The sequence below is a fragment of the Vitis vinifera genome, chromosome 6 (genome assembly GCF_030704535.1).
Source record: "Vitis vinifera cultivar Pinot Noir 40024 chromosome 6, ASM3070453v1".
NCBI classification, from domain to species: Eukaryota; Viridiplantae; Streptophyta; class Magnoliopsida; order Vitales; family Vitaceae; genus Vitis; species Vitis vinifera.
The window spans coordinates 15,748,632-15,772,556 of record NC_081810.1 but is presented as its reverse complement, the minus strand read 5'-3'; the positions used below and the strand labels follow the sequence as shown (position 1 = coordinate 15,772,556).

The 23,925-nt window shown below is 35.9% G+C and overlaps 1 protein-coding gene across 1 annotated transcript in view; it reads left to right on the top strand.

The window, feature by feature from the left end:
• The first annotated feature begins 3,469 nt into the window (after positions 1-3,469).
• LOC100254731 (la-related protein 1A) overlaps positions 3,470-23,925 on the top strand; it is a 31,224-nt gene continuing 10,768 nt past the window's right edge. The window contains exons 1-6 of the mRNA XM_002272047.5: positions 3,470-4,101; positions 11,823-12,375; positions 12,697-12,859; positions 13,610-13,700; positions 13,942-14,013; positions 15,724-16,304. Coding sequence (XP_002272083.3) covers positions 3,832-4,101; positions 11,823-12,375; positions 12,697-12,859; positions 13,610-13,700; positions 13,942-14,013; positions 15,724-16,304 — 1,730 coding nt within the window. The 5' untranslated portion in view covers positions 3,470-3,831. The remainder of the gene's footprint in view (positions 4,102-11,822; positions 12,376-12,696; positions 12,860-13,609; positions 13,701-13,941; positions 14,014-15,723; positions 16,305-23,925) is intronic.

Sequence of the window (23,925 nt, the reverse complement as noted above, 5' to 3'; positions counted from 1 at the left end):
GATAGATCAAGACCTAGCCTTGCTCATGGACCAACTCACATTAGATATCAAAAGAATCTTGTGATCCTTCGAAGCCCCGACCTTATCATGTACAAAGACATCATGATATCTCATGGGATTGAAATAGTATTTCCCCTTGGGTGATCTTAAGGGCATGTGATTAGGAAAACTATGATATAGTAATTCTTTGAGTAAAATTTGACATATGCTCTTTGTGAGTTAGATTATATCAGTTGATAACATAATAGGAGAATATATAACTCAAAGATTGGATAAGTAATCTTGAGAGGTTGATAGCATTAAGATTACGAGTGTCACTTCATGGGGGTCTGCATATAGTGGATAGTAAGTTATAGACCTAACCTTTGTCTCGTTCTAATTTTATAGGATACTAGAGTTCAATTGACTCTCTTTAGTAGATTGTTGAGTCAACTTCAAAATTGGATTTTAAGAGAGTTGGTATTTTCTTTTAGGCCATAGTCGTTCCCACTTGAGCTCTTGATTCATGGTGACACATTTATTTGAGGGATTTTGAGTATGTAGTTCATAAGTATGCATAAGGGCGTTTTGGTGAAAACATAAGATTAAACTAGATCTTATGAATGCTCTTTTTAATAATTGAAGCCTAATATGATTAATTAATTAATTAATTAAGACCCTAGTAGGTTTGATTAGTTGACCTAAGCCCAAGTTAGGCTCAATTCACTTAAGCCTACAAGGAAGCCTATATAAACCTTTTTAGGGGTTTAGGGCTTCAATTTTGCCATCGTCTTTTGGAAAGAAAGAGAGTAAACCCTAGCCATCCTCAAGAGAGAGAGAAACCTACATTTCTCTTTGATGAAGAGATGATTGAGTGAAAGATCCTTAGGTAGACGAGTTCTACATTACATCTTCTCCAAATTGGATTCAATCTAAGAATATACATATCATAATATAAAACTATAAACTCTAGGTTTAGTCTCTATTATGGTTTTTGATGTCATGTTTTCCATTATGTTAGATCTAGAAAAACTTAAGAATAATTTGCATGTACCCTATGTGATTCAGGGTCAAGAAACAAAGTAATTTGAGATTCCTAATAGGAATTGCATCTTTGGCACTCCGTCAACCCTAAGTAAGCCCCACACAATTGAAAATCAATATTTTAGTATTTTTTTAAATTATTTTTAGGTAATTATTTGGGAAATATGTGGTCAATAGGAGCATGTTACTTGTTTTTATTTATTTATTTATTTATTTTGCTATAAAAGCTTCAATTTTAGATTTTGGAAAAAAGAATAATTAGAGATATTTTAACGATTCCTGAGGAAGAAGAAAACATTAAAGGTTTTTCTTAGTTTTTTTTTTCTCTTTTATATTATTTGATACAACATTGTTTCTAATTTCTTCAAAATCAAGAATGATCATTTTTTATACTTTTTATGGCTTGTATATGTGAAAACTCTCGCTACCTTAGGATCAAACATGAAAACCTAGGATTCAATCAAAAGGAAAATAATGAGTAAAATCAGACTAGTAACGAAATGAATGAAAAGTTAAAACATCGGTATTAAGATTAAAATACTCTATAAAGTTAGTTTAACTTAGAAGATGGTACAATCGTATATTCCTTGATAATACGATTCTTGATCATTTTTTATTTGTAGTTATCATAGGTTTTGTCAATATTACCTACCTTAAAGCTAATACACATAAAGTGGTAAAACCCTAAAAATCCTAGACCTAAACTTAGATTTTCATATCCATCCATTTATTAGGTAATTAAAAATAGAATAAAATAATAAAAGTCATGATACGAATCAACTCTGAGATATGAAACTCAAGTTGATGTCATTTGACCATACATTTTTATTACCTTAAGACTAATTAAATTATATACCCTTATTTTTCCTAAAGGTCTATATTCGAAGTTGGATTGTGGAAATCCTAATCTTGATTAATTAAATTGAAAATCAATATTTGTTGTACAATCTAAATCGGTCTATTTTAGAAAATCTTTATTTATATTTTATTTTGATTTATTTAAATTAGGATTTTTTTTTTTACCTTTAACAAATAATTCATCTTTCTAATCTAAAAGAATGGAATATCTAAAAACAATTGAATATGAATCAGAGGATGACAACTAGGAACACTATGAAGTTGTGGTAACCCTATTTTTGGTTTTTCTTGGCTAGAGCTATCATTTATTTAGGCTTTAATATCTTAATTACAATAGAAATGGACAATCGTACACATAAATGATTAATTCTCCATAAAACCCTTGCATAAACGGGATTGAGGAAGGTCCCAAGATATCATTATGTATGAGTTAGAGTGGTTTAGTGGTTTTTATTTTCCATAGTTCAAAGAGGTAAAAACTTACATTTTCCAAATTGACAAGATTCACAAAAGTTAACTCTTCTATTAAAATATGAAGAATAAAATCCTAGGTGACAGATGAGGTTGCCTAACATGCTATATATTAACCTAGGTTGAAGAAACAAGAAAGGTAACAAGTTGTTTGACTACTGAAGCAAAATGTTGGCTGAAAACACTACTTGTAGATGTGAAACTTGAAGAAGCACAACTTACCATTGACTATGAAGTGGACAACTTCAATTTATTGACGCCCACTGTGATCAAAGGGGGCCTATGAAGCAAAATCCTCTTTCAAAACTTGATCTTGATAAGAAAAAAAGATGATGATTCTTTCGAAAAGCAATTGTTGTCATACGTGAATTTCACAATTTGAGTAAATTCTTAAAAATTTATGAAACATCAAAATGTTTTTGAGATTATATTTATTAGAATTAGCATGAAATTATTACTTGTGTGAAAATTATTACTTTTTGTTGTCTTGTGGAAATAACAAGATAAATTTTAAAAAAACCCGAGATTAAATGGTCATATAGAACCTTATCATCACATTATTAATATAATCACAATCAATTACTGATTTATTTATTTTTTTTCTTTCATTTAATCATCATTTATTTGTTAACGTAACTGAACTTAGAGAGATCCAAAGTCACCTACTTAAAAATAAATAAATGATTTTATATTTTTTAGTATATTATTTGATTAATTCATGATTTAAATAATTTAACTAAGAAAATTGTAAAGTTTGTGCAACAATACTTATTTTTTCCTATATATTATTATTATCATCATTATAACTTTACAATATTCTGTAATCAATGTTCAATTTCTATAATTTTTTGTGTAAAAGTCAACATTTTGATTTAGTAAAACACCATTTACATTTTGAAAAATTTTAAAAAATAAAAATAATTTTCTTATTTGTTTGAGATGAAAAATAAAATATTATTAAAATTATTAAGAAAACCTTTATAATTGCCAAACCATTTTTTGCTGCTGTCAGATCCACCCTAAGCACTTGATTGGTTAGTCACATATTAAACGCCTGGCAGCAGTTAAAGATCAGTGGTGGCAATAGCCCTTTCTAGTCATATAAAACCCAAACCCAAACTCACTGCTCCGCCTTTCCAACAGTAGCGCACTTTGTAGGCGTTTTCAACTGTCAATCTCACTGTCCATAGGGGAAACCCTAATCGCCACTCTCTCTTTCCTCCAAGCCTGCTCTTTAGCTAAACAAAACGGTCAAAATCCTACTCTGCCCGTGATCCGAAGCTAAAAGTCTCTGTAATGAACCTCATTTTGATCGTATCAATTGCGCTTCTTCCGGTGATATCCTAGTGTCGCTGAATGATGACTTTTCGCGTGTTGTTTTCTTGAGTATTGGTTGATTGATAGTTTGAATTCAAGGTTCGGAGAGTGGGTGGTTTTGGTTGAGGTTTCGTGGCGGCGTTGGGGAGATCTTTGGAGGGGATGGTGATGGCGGAGAATGAGGCTGGAGGCGAGGATCCGAAGGAGTTGAGCGGCGGTCATAAGTCGCCGTGGAAGAGGCCGCTCGGCGGAGACGCCAAGGGAGGCGACGGTCCTGTCATGGGGGCGGAGTCGTGGCCGGCGCTTTCTGATGCGCAGCGGCCCAAGAATCCGGGGCCAGCCGCCAAGCCGCCGGTTTTGGCGGGGGTGCGGCCGGCGCCTCCGGTTGTTGGTGGGGGTGCACCTCCGCCGCCCCAGCCACCGGTTGTGCAGGTGAGTGAAATTTAAGGTTTTTGTGGCTGTTTTGAGCCGTTTGATTTTTCAATATAGAAGAAGTAGAAAATGTGGCTATTTGTGTTTGATTTCTGATTTTCTTAATCTCATATATTTCTAATGAGTTGAATATCTAATTGGTAGTTTTACTGCATTGTTGGTACGTAGGTCTCTTTGGATAAAAAACTGAAACATTATGCCTTGTAATAAGCGGAAGGGGAGTGATGAGGACTACCTGTAACCAACTTCTAGGTCCTTTCTGCGGTTAAGATTAAGAAACAATGGATGAAAAGGGAGGAAAACTAATGCTGAAAATTTTATTAAAGTTAGTTTTTGAAGTTAAATTTTGCATTTTCGTCCCCTTGGTTTGACCTTGTATCCCAACACCGGCATCTAAATTCCATATGTGGTCTTTTGGAGCAATTTTAGGCGGATGACAGGCCACTATGGGATCTGTTCTTGAAAGATTTCAAAACAAGGGTTTGGATGTGAAAATATCTTTATTTTCCAAAGATGACCAACACCTTGCATCCAGGAATTTGAAAGGAAGATTTCATCAAGTGATAGGATAATTGACGTAAGATCCTCAATTTCTCTTTTGATGATATTACTAAAATGTTTAAGTTTCAAGGGATGAGATTATTGTAGATAGATTGGTTAGAGATAAAAGGTAACCCATTTTCCTGGCAAGGAAGAGGTGGTGAGGATGTTCATCTTCGAGATGATAGCCTCCTACTAAGGTAACATCTTCGAGATGATGGCCTCCCACTAAGGACTGATGCAGAACATATTAAAATATTCTAACTCTTTTATGGTTCACTTAGAATTAGTAATAAATTACTTAGCCCATATTACTCGTGTTAGCAACTAGATCAAGTTTTAGCAAGTAATTAACTGTGGTGAGCATTTCACATCAATGCATCACATCACAATTCACATTACTTTTGCATTAGATTGTTATTTTTTTTCCTATTTATTCAGTTGGTATTTAATTCAGAGGGGTTTCTTGGGTTGCAAATCAGCCTAATAGGAACTTGAACTTTTAGAGAGTTCCTATTTTTGAGAACTTCAAATTCCACATGTATTTTTTTTTTTGGATAAATAAGAGAATATATTAGAAGCGCCAAAAGACAATTTGTTATTATGTTAATCCCACTTATTTGAGAAAAGCTTGAGTTTTGAGACTGTTCAGCAAGTTCACTAGATTCCATAAATTATCTATCAGATGGATAATTTTTGAGAGAGGAAAACTTTTTTTTTTTGGGTTTTTATTTTTATTTTTAATTTTTTCATGCTTAGAACAGCGAAGAGCATGCTACTAGACCATTTATAAGGAAAACATCCTTACCATCCTTATGGAATCACCATTGCAATGCAACTACTCGAATGATACACTGGGACGTAGGAAGATTCCAAAAGCAAATGGGGAAATAATTCATAGTATATAACTCTCATACGTATGTAGATGTGCATACTTACAGTCAAATATGTGTTTACATTCCATATGCATGTATATGTTACTATATTAAGGGGACTCTCCTCATGGGTGTTTGATAAGAGTTACTATTTATGTCCATGTTTTTTTTCTTAAACTGAAGAAGGAAAACATGGAAAATTTTTAAAATTCAAAATTTTCCAAATCATCTATGGTATAAAGTCCATGAATTTTCAGATTTTCATTGTGAGATAATTGAAAATTATGGACAGGAGGATGAAGGACAGAGCAAGTGCATAATGATGCAATACCTCTAATGTTTGTGTGTTGCATGGAGCTCCTTGTGTTTGAGGTTTATGAAGTATTTGTGTGAACCTGAACCCTCGAATTTTGAAACTTTATATGTTCACTTGAGGTTTAAATATGATAGTGATAAGGAATGGCATAATTTCTCTTCGTCTTTTTCTCCTTTTCCTTCTTCATATGCTGTTGGATTTTGATGTTTTAAAATATTGAGGATGTGAATTTACTAAAAATCCTTGAATAAAAGTGCAAGAAACAAAATATGCTAATTACTGGTCTTGGCTTTCCTTTTCTCCTCTTCTTTTTTATATTCTTTGATTAAAATATTTATATGTCACACCCTGAGTGGAAAACCTAATTTTTTTGGCCTAATGTTAGAACATTTGTTGTTGTTAAAGGGTTTCTAGTTCCTGATATCAATTTTTAAGCTATTTACATGCATCGTCCTATGGATGTTGTTGCTTTTATAAGTACATGTATTTGACATCACATGAATTAAGTACATAGCTTTTGGGGCCATTTTTATCTTTTTATCTTTTCAGTTCTCATTAAGAGTGCCTAGCTCCTCAATCTCATTTCCTTTTAAGATATTTATATGCCAAAATGAATGTTATTAGGAATGATATATATTGCCCTTATTACTAGTATATATATATATAGACAATAAATGGTACTAATATTATTGCATAGGCTAAAGAGGGATTTCTTTTACTCAAAAGTTTGCTTTGCAATTGGGGATGGGAAGAGAGTCATGTTTTGGAAAGATAGTTGGTGTAGTCAAGAGCCTTTAAAAGTGATGTTGACTATTTTGTTTGCTTTATCTGAGGCTAAAGAGGTGTGGGTAGCATGATTGTGGGAGCAAAGGGAGGGAGGAGGGTTTTGGAACTTCCATTTTGCTATGCATCTAAATGATTGGGAGTTGGATTACGTTCCTTTTTCAATTGCAAGGTCATTCGGTGAATAGGAAGCAAGATGGTAGATTGGTTGGGAAAGGTGATGGCAAAGGAAGGTTTTCCGTAGAAGCCCTTTACTCGTTGTTGGAACTAGATTCTGCTACCCCTTTTCTAGTAGGGGTTATATGGAATTCTTGGGTTCCCTCTAAGGTGAGTTTCTTTGCTTGAGAATCTTATTGGGGGAAGGTGTTGACTTTGGACCAATTCCAAAGAAGAGGTTGGTCATTAGTCAACAGGTGCACTCTTTGCAAAGAGGAGTCAGAATCCATTGACTACATTCTTCTTCATTGTGCTAAGGCAAGGATCTTATGGTTGTTGGTGCTCTCTTTATTTGGGATCCCATGGGTTATTTTTGCCTCGGTATGGGACACCCTACTAGTGTGGCAAGGTTCTTTTGTGGAAAGAAGTAGTAGGAAGGCTTGGAGAGTGGCCCCTTTATGTATTTTTTGGACTATATAGAGGGAAAGAAATTGAAGAGTGTTTGAAGATGAAGAGATGTTGGATCAATGTCTTAAAAGTTCTTTCCTTAACAATCTTGCTTTGTGGATTCAGGTGTACATTCCTGGGAATTTTTTGTCCTTAATTGATTGTGTAGATTGGTTGGGTCCTTCATGAGGGTGGAAGTTGTTTTTTGTTTACCCCCCTTTTTATTCTGTTTTTTTGCTTATTGTATACTCCCAGTGTACTCTTATGCGTTCTATACTTTCTTAATACAATATCTTATAAAAAAGAAAAAGAAAATTATTGCATAGGCTATCTTTGGTATGCTGGATATAGGTCATTTTTTTGATTCTCATAAAAAAAAAATATTTGTACACTTGTATGTGTGGATCTCCGTACTTGGGACTTGATAGCATTTTTAATGTGAATATGCACCCCATATTAGAAATCCTGCCAAGCTGTTTATACCCTGTACATAGGATGAAATCATCCCTGTAGTGGGATGAGATGCTGTATCCTGGAAGATAGCATGGTGATGGATAGACAATCTGCTTGAATAAAGATAACCTGCTTGAATAAAAGGAGGGTTTGGATTGGGGTTCATGGCCTGATTATGAAGAGGAACCTAAACCCAACCCAATTATGCATTGGCTGGGTTTGGGTTTTTTGATTTTGTTTTGTTTTTGTTTTTTGTTTTTGAAGGAAACAAACATTTTATTAATGAAAAAGAGCATGAAGGATGAGAACCCGGACACAATCTGATTAATGTTAATTAATCAATCAGAATTTTTTTTTTGGGATGATATATAAATAGTGCTGTTTTTACTAGTTTATTATTTTCAAATTAAAAAAAAAACTTTTAACTTGATTCTAATCTGGGGGTGTTTAGGTCAGGGTTATGAATTTCAAATTTATTTTAATAAGGCTGGACTGTGTATACTGTAATTGGCTTAGATCTTCTTGGTTTGTTAAGATTTGAATCAGATCTACTTAATTAATCAGATCCTATACAATTTATCACCTACCACTTCCAGATCTGATTAATGTTAATTAATCAGATCCACTTGATGTTGAATTGTTAAATATAATGTGTATTATTCCATTTTTAATATTATTTTAATTTTTGAAATTTTTTTTTAATTTTCTTCTGAGTTATATATAATATTTTTTTCTGTGTGTTTACTTATCAAAAAAAATAAAATAAAAAAATCTTCTGAGTTAGCAGTTTAGCTTAAAATCAAACTAGTTGATATGGATTGACACATGTGAATCCAGTTATAATTTTCTGGCCTGATTTGAACCCAGCTTGATTATGAACATGTGGGTTTGAATGAAGCCTATTGTCCTTCCAATTTGTTTAATATTAATTAATTAGTATTTAATTTAATTATTTTAATATGAATTAGCACTGTTATATCATTTTAAATATATATATATATATATATATTTTTTTTTGAGTTTGAGGGTTGCTCTGATACTAACCAACAAATATACCCAAATATCTTACTGCTATCTCTATTTTGAAATATTGCCACTACCGGCAATGACTTGCATATCCATTTCAGACCAAAGTGTAATTTCATTTGTGAACCAAATAAAAGAGTATTTATGATAGTTTCATTTGTGATTCAGACAACAGAATTGGATGTTCCATTTATTTGCCTAGTCATGGATATGCATATTTTCTCCAGCCCCCTTATGGAATTGGATATCCCATTTATTTGTCTAGTCATGGATGTGCATATTTTGTCCATACATGGCTATATTATTTTGGAGCCATATCATATTATCATTTTGACTTTTATCTTTACAAAATTTTCTTGTTGATTGATTAATTACTTTTTGTAAATGAATCATTTGGGAAAAGTTTGGAATTCATGTTGGACAACTGTAGGAAGGTTGCTTACAATCAAGTGAAGTGGGCTATGGCTTTACTATTTTAGGATTTAAAGAGAGGAACGAGGTCACCACTTCAATACTAAAGAGGCTTGAATTCATGACTTTTCTTTCATTACCGAAGGGAACTATTGCTGAGGTCCACCTCAGGAGGCATCATTCTTCATACTGTACATCAAATAGCTTTGTTTGTAGGCTTTACAAAGTCCAGCCTATATAATGACTTATTAGAACTCCTTATTCTTTCCTAATACTTTTTAATCTTCCAAGTAACTGTATTAAAAAATTTCAAACTTTGAGAAGGTAGAGAATTTCTAGAAAATGGAAGTTTTTAAAAACAAAAAACTTTTCAAAAAAATAGATTCTTTGAGAAGTAAAAACCTTTTAGAAAATGGAATCTCTTTTTTAGAAAATAGAATTTTTTTAAGAAAATAGAATTTTTTAGGAAAAAAGTCACTTTCTTGTAGAAAATATGAACCTTGGACCTAGATAGCTTTTATTTGATAAATTTTTTTTTTGATAGACAGCTTTTATTTGATAAATTGTAATGATAAAGAGGAGAGAGGATAAAGAATTTCAAGCATTGTAGCTTCAGTTTATCCATCCATGTAGAAACACACAAACAACAATGCAATAACCAAATGAAACCTCACTTGTATGAAGTCATAGTGGTTCATTTGATTTAGACTGTCTTTGGTTCACCTTCTGGATAAAATATCACTTCTATTAGATAATTAGCTGCTTTCTTGCTTTGTTCCTGAGTGAAGGTGGAAGAGAAGACATAACACTGCAGAAGGAAGTGACGTTATCTCATGTAGTTGGAAAGCGCAAGGGAGAAGAGTTTAATGGACGGAAAGGAGGAAATAAATAAACTTTTTCAAGTTCATTTAGTTTTCTTCTTTTAACTGCCCCAATTCTTTTAGGATCACCCCTTGTCAATGATAATAACACAATGGGCTTCCAATGCTTGCTTTGCATGCCTTTTTTGGCAAGATTCTCACTTTCTTTGCATCCTTTGGATGCATGCCTTTGGACACATGTTATATGTCACATGCTAACCTAGCTTTGCATGCCTCTTTTGGCAAGATTCTCACTTTCTTTGTCTCCTTTGGATGAATGCCTTTTGACACATGTTGTACATTGTCACAAACTAATCTACATGGATTGCCTTTGATATGCCTAGTCATTTTTTAGAACATGATATTATTGTAGTTGTCAAAAACTTATGATACATGGCATATACAACAATAATTTTTTTTTTTTTTAAATGAAAATTGAGATGTATTGCAATCCATATCTTATTTTAAGCGTACTTTATGATATATACATATGTTACACAATATGATACATGGTACAACATTACAATGACACGTATGCCTTAAACTATTTTTCATAATTTTTTTAAAAAATCAAGTAATTTTTTTAAAAAGAATTATTATATTAATTGTTTGCAATGTATAGTAAGATTAGAAATTGATCATAAAATGGAGAAAGATAAAATAATTTTACATGAAAAGCTACATTCTTCTTGTTAAAGGCCATGTTTGGAATTAAGTAAATTTATTTTTATGCAGAATTTTAATTGAATAATTTGAATATTGACATTGAAAATGATGATGATTGATAAATAAAAACTTTTACTCAATATATTAGTTTTTATTTTTATTTTTTTATTTATTTTAATTTTTTTTTTTTTTTTTTTGATTTTTTTGATTTTAATTTTTTTGATGAGAAAGGAATGATGGCGAGTATGAAAAGTTGTAACTTTGTAGATGACAAAAAAAGACATATATCAACAACACATAAAAGTAATATGGTTAGTTAGAATTTGGAACTAAAAATCATAGTTAAAGATTCAAAAAGGCTTTGTTTTGGTGGATTTTGTGATGAACCCATACTAATTAGCTATATATTATTGCATACTTCATCCTTTCAATATATATGTGTATGTATACATATTTTTTCTATTTATTTTTCCCTATTTAAAAAATTACAATAGAGATATAAGACTATTCGCCATTTGATACAATGTATTATACAGAAAAATAAAAAAACAATACATAATACATTTCACAAGTTAACAACTATACATATTACTAACATATTTGGCAATCAAAATTTACTTCAACTGCATTGATGAGTTTGTATTATTATATTTGACATCTTAACTTTTATTTTTTTTCCTTTTTCCTTTCCTAATAGGTTCTTCAAAATCTCTTTGGTTTTCATTGTTTTTGTCAGAATGAAACACGCTGATCAATTATTTGATATAGGCTTGGCCTTCAGTTTGGAAACTGTTAGCTAGTTGAGTTTGTCCTTTTGATGGTTTATTAGACAAAAAGAAGGGAGAACTTTTAAAAAATATATTTTTTACCAAACAAGGCATAAAGCTATCTAGGCACTTCATCAATCAATCTCATCCTTTAAATTAGAATTAGTTCTAATTGTTTTTCAAAACCCTATATCATACCTTGCTAATAACTGCTATGGTAGTGTAAACAACAGTGTTATAGTAATATGGTCCTCAATATTACAGCAACTTGCTACCGTGATCTTTCTTGCTGTGTTGCCTCTGCATGAAACCAGTATGAATTGTTGTAAGGCTGCAATAACTTTTTTCTTTAAGTGATTTAAATACCTGATGTTGCTGTACCTTACTAGCTTTGGTTAATGTTTTTTGGTTGCTGTTCCAGGGATCAGTTGGGCAACAAAAATCACATGGATCTGGAAACCCTAATCCTTCACACAAGCATTTGCCGCTGCGTCATCAAAAGCCAGGCTCCAAGCGCAATACAAATGGTGGACCTCCTTTCCCTGTACCTTTACCTTATCATCAACCGCCAATGCCACCTGTTTTTCATTCTATGATTGTGCCGCATATTCCAGTTTCTGGTTATGCTTACCCACCTGTTACTGGGCCCCTTCCTAGTGTTGACCCTCATTTAGTGAAGTCTGGATCTGAGACGTCCATGCAAGCTTTTGTTCCACCAGTTCATGGTATCGATTCCAATAGAAGTGTTCAGCCTCCACCACGGGGAGACCCCAACGCCTATATTGTCAATTTTCCGAATAGAAGACCTAGTTTGCAAGAACCTGGTGGCCATTTTAACCCTGCATGGCATCCTCAACGACCATTGGGTTTCAGAGACGGCATTCAGATGCAACAAGGTATGGGGGCCAGGGCTTTCATAAGGCCTCCATTTTTTGGTCCAGCTCCAGGGTTCATGGTTGGACCGGCCTTTCCAGGTAATCTTGACATTGTAAAAGTGTGTTGCATTTTCCTTCCAAACATTTGCTTTTGTGTGTTTTTTTTTGGGCCCTGATAGGCCATCTCATAATATGTCTGAATAAAAGACACCAGAATGACACTAAAAGGAAAAAATATAGGCTTGTCAAGGCCAAATTAAGGGGGCCTTCAGCCACTTCCACCTCCGTGAAATCTATTAATGACAAGCTACCTTCTTCATTTGCTTCTGCCATTTTCTTTTGAATAAAATAATCCTTGTTTATTTGGTTGTCTAATTTGTCTTATAATGGCATTCAACATGGTATGCACTTATTTTACAGGTCCTGCTTCTTTATACTATCATCCTCCTGCACCTACAGGCTCTATTAGGGGCCCTCATCCGCGCTTTATTCCACCATCTTTAAGTCCAGGTGCTCCAATACCACCTTCAGAGACACAAGCTTTAAGGGCTAATATAGTAAAACAGATCGAGTATTATTTCAGGTAAGTCATCTTAGGCGTTCCAGCCTGTCCTGTTTGATTTCAGTTTATTTCATGTGAAATAAGATTATGGTTTATGATTCCTTATGAATGTTCCATCCATCATTTCATATTTTTTAAAAAGAAAATTGCTAGTTGTCCCCATAAATTTTCGTCTCAATTTTCTTCACTGGGTGGTTGGATGTTGGTTGTGATGGCTTTTCTATTCTAGGGAGAAATCAAGTAAAAGATATGGGTGGTTAAGATCTTTCCATGCAGAGGGGAAAAAAATGGATTAGGTGTAGCATCACTTTAGCAGATCTTTATTCTTATTTGTGCTTAACCACAATTACTATAGGATATTTTTTGGACTTCCCTTGGACATTGAATGGCTTGGGAATCTTTTAAATTGGATTTTAGGGAGCATTACCTAGAATGGAACCATTAAATAAATGGAACTCATGATCATAACTAATGGCACAGGATGAGTTTTAGGATTTTGAGAAGTAATGCTGTGTCATTTTTGACCATCATTTGTGATGATGGCTACAAGGCCCTTCCAAATTATCCCTTTTCCAATGATGGGTTTGTTTCTCTAATCCTATGTAAAGCATAATTAAGCCTTTCAATTTCCTAGGGACACCTAAAACATGGCCATGGAACATTCATGGCTTATTTATTCACTAAAAATGTAAATGAATCTTTTTATGTAATACTGTACATGCATAAATACCATGCTCTTATTATCCAACTCTTTTACCTTTCTTTTGGCAGTGATGGAAATCTGCAGAATGACCATTACTTGATTTCTTTGATGGATGACCAAGGATGGGTTCCAATATCCATCATTGCTGATTTTAAAAGGGTATTTTTTTTTTTTCAGTACAATGCTTCTATATTTATGTTAGAATAGCGTAAGTTATTTAAGCTAGTACTGTTTACCGTAAATGGTATATTGTTCATACCTGATTGCTGCATGTAAACTTAGTGTGTTAGATTTGCTTAACCATGCTTTCTTGTCATGCAGCTTCAGGTAATGCAATCCATTAAGCTCATGCTGTTTTTTTTTTTCTTTTTTTTTAATAATTATATGTTATGAATCACAGGTTAAGAAGATGAGTACAGATTTACAATTTATCCTTGATGCATTGCAGAGTTCTACTACAGTAGAGGTGCAGGTAAGGTTTTTTATTTTTTTTAGTTCTCTCTCTCTCTCTTTGACCACTCTGCTGTTCATTAATGAGTTGATTACTGTATATATGTTGGGAGCAAAAAATTGTTCTTTGAAACCAGAGTTGTGGGAACATGGTTTTTAATTTGTGAAGGTGGATTTTTTATTGTTTGTTTTTTTAATCTGAGTTTTTCACCCGTTCAGATTGCCAAATTTACTGCAAAATTTGGAAATCCAATTTTCATAATTCTTTTAGTTTCTCAGTCTAATGCTCTGAATCCTAAATTTCATTGAAGTTTCTTAAAGCTTTCTTTTGTTTAAAATTTAAATAAAGAGAAATTATTTTTATTGCCAAGTTTTCTAAAACTGTGTTGAATTTTTCTTTATCTGCCAGAAGTCAGTTTCAAACTGAATTATGTCAGCTTGAATTTAATTTTATCCAATTTTCAGCATGGGTACTTAATTGTCATTTTGAAATAAGGAGACAAGTTTAAAAGGATTGACGAGAATTATTAAGTTTACTGTTAAATTGGTTACTTAAATTTTAAAAGTAGAGAAGGTTTTTCATCTGGGGAGGATACTGATAATCCATTCCAATCTGTGTAGGTTAATGGGGTGTTTGGGTTATTTGGGAATGTTCTTCAAAATTGTTCCCAAAAAACAGCTTTTAGGAATAGTTTTCAAAAACAGTTCTCTGATGTTTTCTGAAAAAAAAGTCTTTTTGGGAACTTGAAATGTTCTCAATGTGTTTTTTGTGTTTCCAAATATTTTATAAAAGTAACTTTTATTTGTAATGCTTTATTTTCAATTATTCTTCATGTTTGTACAATTATTTTCCAAAACAGTCCCTAGAAAACAACTGAAAACAATTAACATATGTTTTCAAAAAACACTATTTTCAGAACAAGTTTCCAAAACAGCTTTCAATAAAAAAATTTTCAAACGTGTTTTCAAGTCTAGGAAACAGTTCCCATAGAGGCTCCTGTATTTTGTTAAGTAGTTAAAATATTATCATTGTTCTCTGCCATCTTTTCCTTTTGCTTGATTCTGCAGTAGTCCAAAATCTTGAATTTCACAAGTTGTTAATTCCTTTTTTTCTTTTTTGTTGGAAAATTTCAAATTCATAAAATTCCATCAAAAACCTCAATTGAGAGGTAGTTTTCATTTTCTTGTCAAAAAAAAAGAAAAAAAGAAAAAAAAGAAAGAAAGAAACATAAAGCCTTTTTCAATGAATCATCCTCTTTCTCACTCCCTCTCTTGTCCTCTTTCTCTAAAATGGTAGATGAATGCTGGTATCCATATCAGACAGTTGCATTAGGTATTGTGATTGAGACCACCTTAAGCTTTTGGAAGTAGTATTGGAGGGGGCTTTAATATATAGATGGATTAATAAGTGGGCCGCTAGTCCATGGTATATGGGCCTATAGTAGGTGATTTTATTTGCATAAGTTTTGAAGGCTGATTTAAATTACCAAAAGAATGTAATGATTTAAAAGTTTTATGAGTATTCTTGCAAGTTCTTGTTGAGGGTGCCTTTTTGGTGTTTTTTCTTTGTTTTTTTGGAGGTGCTGTAGGCGCCCGTTGTATACTCCCTGTATACCTTGAAGCACATTTCTGGTGCTTTGTTTTTAATACACTCTGTATTTACTTATCAAAAATGAGTTACTTGTTGCTTAATTGGTCATCTGATGACTTGGATTATTTGTCATTCCTATAGTGTGACAGGATAAGAAGACGTGATGAGTGGTCAAGGTGGATTCCAGCTTCCATAGAGCATGGGCTGCCATTGAAAGCTAACAGTCCCCAGGACCGAGTTGTGGAGAAGACTGTCATTGATCATGAGAATAATGAGTCCAACAAAGACAACACAACTGGAACCTCTGAAGGGAACTGTGAACTTCAGTCAAACAATGGAAATTTGGTGTTGAACTCTCCATCAGATGGAGATACTTTGGAAGTATCGCATTGTAGTAATGCAGAACACAATTCTGAGAAAGTTCGGTTTGATGATGGAGCACAATCTTTGATTGGAGGAGATGGGGATTCAAGTGATGGATTGAATTTTGAGTCAGATGCCAGGTTCTCAGATGTCAGCACTGGTTATAATCCCTGCCTAGATTTTGTGCAAGAGACTGAGGCCACAACAGTTGTTGGGCATGAGTCTGAAAGCACCGAGGTGTCATCTTTTTTTGCAGTAGGTGACCTTTCTAATGACTTTGCAAGCCCATTCATGCTTGATGAAGAGCTAGAACCGGAGCCCAAAACAAGCAAGAAGGTTGATCTTTCTTCGACTAGAAGGTATCTCATGATTTTTCTATACGTCTGATGGTATTTATTGTACATTGTTTGTGGATTTTATATGTTGCACTAGTTCTGTGGATATAAATCATAAAAAGTGTTAAAAAGAGTGTATCAAAGTACACAAGACGTATGCATTGGTTGCTAAAAGGCGTCCAAAAAAAAAAGAAAATGTATAACAAAAAACTACTCCCTCAAAAAATAACGCACTAATCAATGAGTGGCCCCACAAAAAACCGAAGTATCATTGACAAACAACAAATGAGAAACCTCCATTCCTTCTCCACCTTTACTCCTCACCTTGAAACCTGACAAATATCCACCCTCTCTAGCCCTTCTAGGAAGGCAATTGAGCACCTCTGTGGCTAGCATAAATAAATACAAGAGTGGGTCCCCTTGCCTCAAGCCCTTAGAGCTTTGAAGAAAGCCTGAAGTGCCATTCACATGAACTAAGAAACTTGCTATTGATATGCACAATCTAATCCAATTGATCCACTTTGTAGTCAAACCTCATTTTTTCCAAAACTGAAAGTAAGAAGTCTTAATTAACATGATCATAAGTCTTCTTAATGTCAAGCTTACATGGCACCCCACAATTGTTGCTTTTCGACATAGAGTTAATGGCCTCATTGGCTGTGGGCATAACATCTAGAATTTGACTTCCCTCCACATAGGCATTTTGGAACTTGAAGACCACTTTGTTCACCATCTTTTTAACCCTATTAGCCAATAACTTATAAAGACTATCCACCAAACTTATAGGCCTAAAATCTTTAAGATCTTCTACCCCCCTTTCTTTGAAACCAAAATTCAAAATGTTGCATTGAGACTTTTTACAAATCTACCCCGCTCATGAAAGTCACTAAAAAATCTCATCACCTCTTCCTAAACAAAGTACCAACTAAACTACTAAAAAGCCATTAAGAAACCATCTGACCTTGGAGCTTTGTCCCAATTTAGATCTGATAAGGCTTTGAACGTCTCTTTCTCTAAAAATGATTCCTCAAACTTTGCTGCATCTTTTTTTTTTTTTTTTTGATAGGCAAACACACAGAAAGAAATATATTAGAAAATGGCACCTTGAGGCTGACCCAAAAGCATACAGGGGGTATACAAGAGGCGCCAAAAGGCACAAATAAAAGAAGAGGGGATACAAAAAATCACCAGCCCTCAACTAGCACCTAGCCAATAAAAAAAACTGAGTAAAGGAAGAGGACCTTCATTTACAACTGGCTTAGTCCATTGAACATTTATAGCGTCAAAATACATGTCCTTGATATAGGGTTGCCACTCCCTTAGGTCTGACAAGAGGTTCTTAAAAGATCGGACAATACCCTCCTTAATCTCAATCTCCTCCGTTAAACAAAGCCCATTAATTTTAACCTTAGCCAAAGATTTCTTTCTTCTATTTGCATTGGCCATTTTGTGAAAGAAATTAGTATTTCTATCACCTTCCTTTAACCATACCTTGATTTTTGCTTCTAGCTAGTTTATTTCATAAAGCCTAATTATGATGCTCCATCCTTGCTTCCTCCCTTGCAACCACCTCCTCTTGAGATAAAGCTCCCATCCTCTCCTTAGAGTCCCAAGAATCCACTAGGGAAAGAGCCATATTCTTTCTAATTACCACATTGCCAAAATCTTCTATGTTCCAACTCTTCAAATTAGACTTTAAAACTTTCAATTTCTTTGCCATAATGAAGCTATAAGAACCCCTAAAATTGAACCCTAGCCACCATCTCTACAATATATCTTTGAAGCCCTCTTCCTTATGTCATATATTTTTTGAATTTAAAAGGTGTAGAGCCTCTCCTCAAACCACACCCATCTAACATAATAGGTGAATGATCTGACTTAGATCTAGGTAGCGTACATTACACTACCCCATTGAAGTGGCTTCCTGCCCCTTAAATACCAGAAATGGGCTAATCTCAACTAGGATTGATTATTTAACCCCCCACACCAAGTAAAAGGCACCCTAAGCAAGGGAAGATCTCTCAATTGAAGGTCCTCAATGATTTATGAAAATCTCCTCATGGTCGTAGATAGCCTACCATCTCCACATTTCTCCCCAAGAAATTTGACAATGTTAAAATCACATCGAATGCACCATAGGTCATTCCATAGCCCTGTAATGACCCCCAACTTCGCCCATAAGCCCTCCTATCCCTCTAACAAGAAGAACTACACACCCCTATGAATAAAACCAACCCATCATCACAATTCCTAAAATGACATGAAATCAAGTACTCACCTACTTTCATGCTCACCAATTCTAGCTATTTTCCTAAGAAACTACGACTGCGCCTGCAACACCCCTCAAATTCGCCAGACCTACTTTAAGAATCTTCAAACTCCTAAACTTTGCGCCAAACTAGGTGATATATCTTGGATTTTAGTTCCTGTGTCAGGCCAAGTTTATCCTCTGCAATTTAATCAAAGACTTTATAATCATACTTTTATTACCATCATTAGCACCTCTCATGTTCCAAAATACAATTCTTAACTTCATTTGTCACCTAATGAGTAGTCCAACCTTCTCTGCTCCATCCACTCTCTATTTTTGCTCCATTGTAGTTCATTGACCACTCCAGTTTCTTAAGCTGTCTTTTAAAATGTGAAGACTCATATTTACTTTTTCTTCTACTACACATCGTGCCCTCATGTCCCTTTCTTACTTTGATTTTGTTCGTATGTTCAAGAAATTATGGAAAGCAGGACCAATCTGCTCAAGGTCCAATTCTCCGATGAAACCTCTCCCCCCTCAGAATAACCATCGACCCTCCCTTTGCTCTGCTTGGCCTAACCTCCGCATCTACTGTATCTTTCTCGTTGTTGGTTGGAAACACCATTGAACTCCCATAAACCAAAATCGTCCTCAATGGGCTTGAATAAAAATACTATGGTGTCTTCCCAGTCACCCTTCCATCTAGCTATGAGTCATCAAATCATCCTCACTGAACCCCTCCCTCTCACCCAAACTTAGAGAAAGGAGAAGAAGAAGCCTCATCCCCAAAGGAGAATGCAAGGAAAAGGAAGGAACACGGAAATTTAACCGCTTCCTCCAATTGGGCCTCATTAGTCAATAGGGAGTGGTTAGTTGACAACAAAAGAGATGACATTGAGGGAAAGACGGCATTTCTGTTAGTAATGAAGGACCCCCCCCCCCCCCCCCCCCTAACTGCATCAAAATCCAACAAAGCCCTCTCCTCCTTTAAAAAGCCTAGAGACCTCTCACTTTATAAGGCCTCTTGGCCTAAAAGTACCCAACCCAAGCCACATAAACCATTTTCTAAAAAAGAAACAACTTCTCCAAAAGGCCTTTACAACACCAAGCCTCTTCACTGAAGATACCATTAAGAATATGAGCTCCTTTCAACTCCTCAAAGCCCAACCCCTCACTTCTTGTTGTGGCCTCACCTTGAACACCCTTAAAACACACTATGTTCGTACAACCCCCACCACTGCCAATTGCTTTACATCTGCCATTATCACCCATTGACCCCTTTGTATGTACCTTTTCAAAAACATCAGATGCCCCCCATCTTGTCATCTTACTCTGACAATCAAAAGATGATGCACCCTTTGCTTCCTTTTGTGCCAACAAACCTTGCCTTGTCATGCCCTTGCCAACATGTGCCAGACCCTCTCCTCAACCCCTAACCTTTAGGCCACTAGTCTCACAACTTGGCACCACCTGAGAGAGGTATGGTGGTACTTCCACCATAACTGGATATTGAAGACATAAAGGCCCTCCTCCACCTGGAACGATCCATGCATTATGCTCCCATTTGATCTCACCAACCCTCTGCCCGCTGTAAGTGACAGACTAGCAGTTTCTACATCCACGATAACAAAGCCACCACATCAATCTTTGATCTTTCTTAAAATCTCCTGGCACCACATTAACTCTGCCTATTGCGGTCCTCCTCACTAGTGCTTTTGGGAATTCACAAACCATAGCCCTAGCCCATCTCCCTACTGGTTTGTAATCTCATCTCCTATCTAGCTTCTCCTTGCCATTTTTGACTACTTGTGTTTCCCTAATAACCATTGCTTGAGAGGGAAAAAAAATTGAAGATGCTATGGCTTCTCCAATGTTTCCCCATCCACTACTTTTGGATCTTTTTGGGATCACCAACAAGGTTGTTTTTTGGCCTGTTATGAACTTTGTGATTTGCAAAATCTGCCATCGGGGTTTATTTTCACCTCCAAGAGGTGCACTCTAGTTTTTTCCCTGTATTTGAGATTAAATCCTAGGGACTTGTCCATATCTGAAGCCTTCTTCAAATGGCCTCAAAGCCAATCAATCTCTTCTTTCTTAAGACCAACGGAAGAGAACCTCTATGGCTTCCCTCTGTGAGAACAATCCATGGCCCTCCACTCTCTTCTACAAACCTTACCTTGGAAGTCTTCCTCGACAATAGGCAAATTCTTCTCCAGCTGCTGTTCATCTTCTCTAGTTTCTCTTTCATAGGATGGCGAATGCGCATAGCAGAAGGAACTGGTTGTCTAGGCTGAAAGTGGATGATTGTTGGCATACGGAGGAGTTAGATTTAAAAAATAGTGTGGTGGGTGCTTTTAATAATCTGTACACTGAAGAAGGGGGGTGGCGTCCTGGTGTTGAGGGGCTGCCTTTCATGAGATTAGATAGCTGTGAGGCTGTGGGGCTGGAAATTCCCTTTACGGAAGGGGAGGTGTTCGCGGCACTTTCAGATCTAGGCAAGGATAAAGCCCCCGGCCCGGATGGCTTCACCATGGCTTTCTGGTTGTTCAGTTGGGATTTAGTAAAGGCTGAAATAATGGGCTTCTTCAAGGAATTTCATGAGAGGGGTAGATTTGTAAAGTCTCTAAATGCGACATTCCTTGTCCTAGTCCTAAAGAGGGGAGGTGCTGAAGATTTGAAAGATTTCAGGCCTATCAGCCTTGTAGGCAGCCTCTACAAGCTGCTGGCCAAAGTGTTGGCCAATAGAATTAAAAAGGTGATGGGGAAAGTGATTTCAGAGTTTCAAAATGCCTTTGTGGAGGGTAGGCAGATTTTGGATGCAGTGCTGATTGCAAACGAGGCTGTGGACTCAAGATTGAAAGACAATGTGGGAGGGGTGTTATGCAAGTTGGATATAGAGAAGGCTTATGACCGTGTTAGCTGGAGCTTTTTGTTGGCTGTTCTTAAAGAGATGGGGTTTGGAGAGAGATGGATAAAGTGGATTGATTGGTGTATCTCCACAGTGAAATTCTCCGTGCTAGTTAATGGGTCCCCATCCGGTTTTTTTCAAAGCACGAGGGGGTTAAGACAAGGAGATCCCCTTTCCCCTTATTTGTTTGTGATCGCCATGGAGGTTTTCAGTAGTATGATGAGAAGGGCTATCAGTGGGGGCTACTTATCTGGGTGGAAGGTGAGTGGTGGGAGGGGTGAGGGGATGCATATATCGCATTTGTTGTTTGCGGATGATACGTTGGTTTTTTGTGAGGAGTCTTTAGACGAGATGACTTATCTAAGTTGGCTTCTCATGTGGTTTGAGGCGTGTTCGGGTTTGAGGATTAACTTAGAGAAGAGTGAGATGATCCCGGTGGGAAGGTGCTGAATATAGAGGGTTTGGCTTTGGAGTTGGGGTGTAAAGTGGGAGGGATTCCTTCTAGTTATTTGGGAATGCCTTTAGGGGCAGCTTTCAATTCTTTGGCGGTGTGGGATGGGGTTGAAAAGCGTTTTCGTAGAAGGCTTGCTATGTGGAAGAGGCAGTACATATCTAAAGGGGGAAGACTCACCCTAATCAGAAGCACTATGTCCAGTATGCCTATTTATTTGATGTCTCTCTTTCATTTGCCTAGAAAAGTGAGGTTGAGATTGGAGAAAATTCAGAGGGATTTTCTGTGGGGTGGGGGAACTCTAGCCCATAAACCTCACCTTGTAAGATGGAACTTGGCATGCTTGGAGAAAAGAAAAGGTGGGCTAGGGGTGAGAAATTTATCTTTGATGAATAACGCCCTTTTGTGTAAGTGGAATTGGAGGTTTGCTAATGAGAAAGAGGCGTTGTGGAGGAGTGTAATTAGCCTCAAGTATGGCGTAGAGGAGGGGGGCTAGTGTACTCGGGATGTGATGGGAAGAAACAGAGTTGGGCTTTGGAAAGCAATAAGGAAGAAGTGGGGGTTGTTAGATGGTAGGGTAGCTTTCCATTTGGGTAATGGGCAAAGAGTGAAATTTTGGAAAGACAAGTGGTGTGGTGATGGGCCTCTTTGTGAGTCCTTCCCATCTCTTTTTTCCATGTCCATGTTGAAGAATGTTTGGGTTTCGGAGGTGTGGAATCCTGTTGGTGATGGGGTTGGTTGGTCTCCTCTCTTTGCAAGGGCGTTTAACGATTGGGAGATTGATTTGGTGGAACGGTTGTTGCAGAAGATCCAAGCTTTCAGGGTTCAAAGGGAGGAGGAAGATAGAGTGATATGGACAGCCTCAAATGATGGGGCTTTCTCAGTTAGGTCCCTTTATTCTATGATGGAGCCGGGGGGTCTTTCTATGTTCCCTAGCGAAAGAATTTGGAGGGCAAGAGTGCCTCCCAAGGTAGCTTTCTTTGCTTGGGAGGCTTCTTGGGGTAAAGTTTTAACACAGGAGCAACTTCAAAGGAAGGGGTTCTCTTTGGCAAACAAGTGCTTTCTCTATCTATTTGAAGAAGAAATAGTGGATCATCTCCTACTGCATTGTGTCAAGACGCGGGTCCTATGGAACCTTCTTTTCTCCCTTTTTGGTATATTTTGGACTCTCTTGTGTACAGTGAAGGCAACCCTTCTTGGGTGGAATAGAGGGTTTGTGGGAAAAAGACGCAAGAAGGCTTGGCAAATGGCGCCTTTATGTATTTTTTTTGTCAGTTTGGAAGGAGAGAAATAGGTTAGCGTTTGGGGATGAGGATCTTTCGCTTCAAAGGTTGAAATATTCTTTTGTATGTAATCTTTGGTCTTGGGTCAGGGGCTCCCTAGCAGAGAGTCATTCTTCTCTTGTAAGTTTTGTAGACCGGATAGGCTCCTAGTTAGGGAAGGTGGTGTGTATAATCCCTGTATACTTAGAGGGCACCGGTTTTTGGTGTTTCCTCTTTTTGTTTAATATACTTCCTTTACTTATCAAAAAAAAAAAAATCTTCTCTAGTTTCTCAATTAGTAATAAATGCTCACTTGTTCAGAGTGCTTGACTGTTGTTATTTAGCATGGTTAGTTTGGAATCCTAGGTGTGATTGCTTAGATTGCTTTTCCTTAATTGCCAAGGCTTCTTCTCCCCATCATAATTTCTTTGCAATCAAAGACTATTTGTTCTTCAACTCAAACCTGATATAAAATCCCTCTGTTAACCGTATTGAATCCTTAATCTTATCCTAGAACCTTATTTTCTTATTCCTGAATTGCACAGGACTTTATTCTGAAAACCCTAGACCTAATTTCCCACTATAGGGAAAAATGGCCCTTCTTAAGACTTGAACTACACACGTAAACTTAACTGTCCAAGACCTTTACCATTGCTCTAACAATCACACTTATTTTGGCTTCATTGATTTATTTAGGGATAATATCTTTTATAAGTGAAGTGGGCAAGAACTTGAGTTCCACTCCAACACTCGTGCACTTCAGATCTAATAAT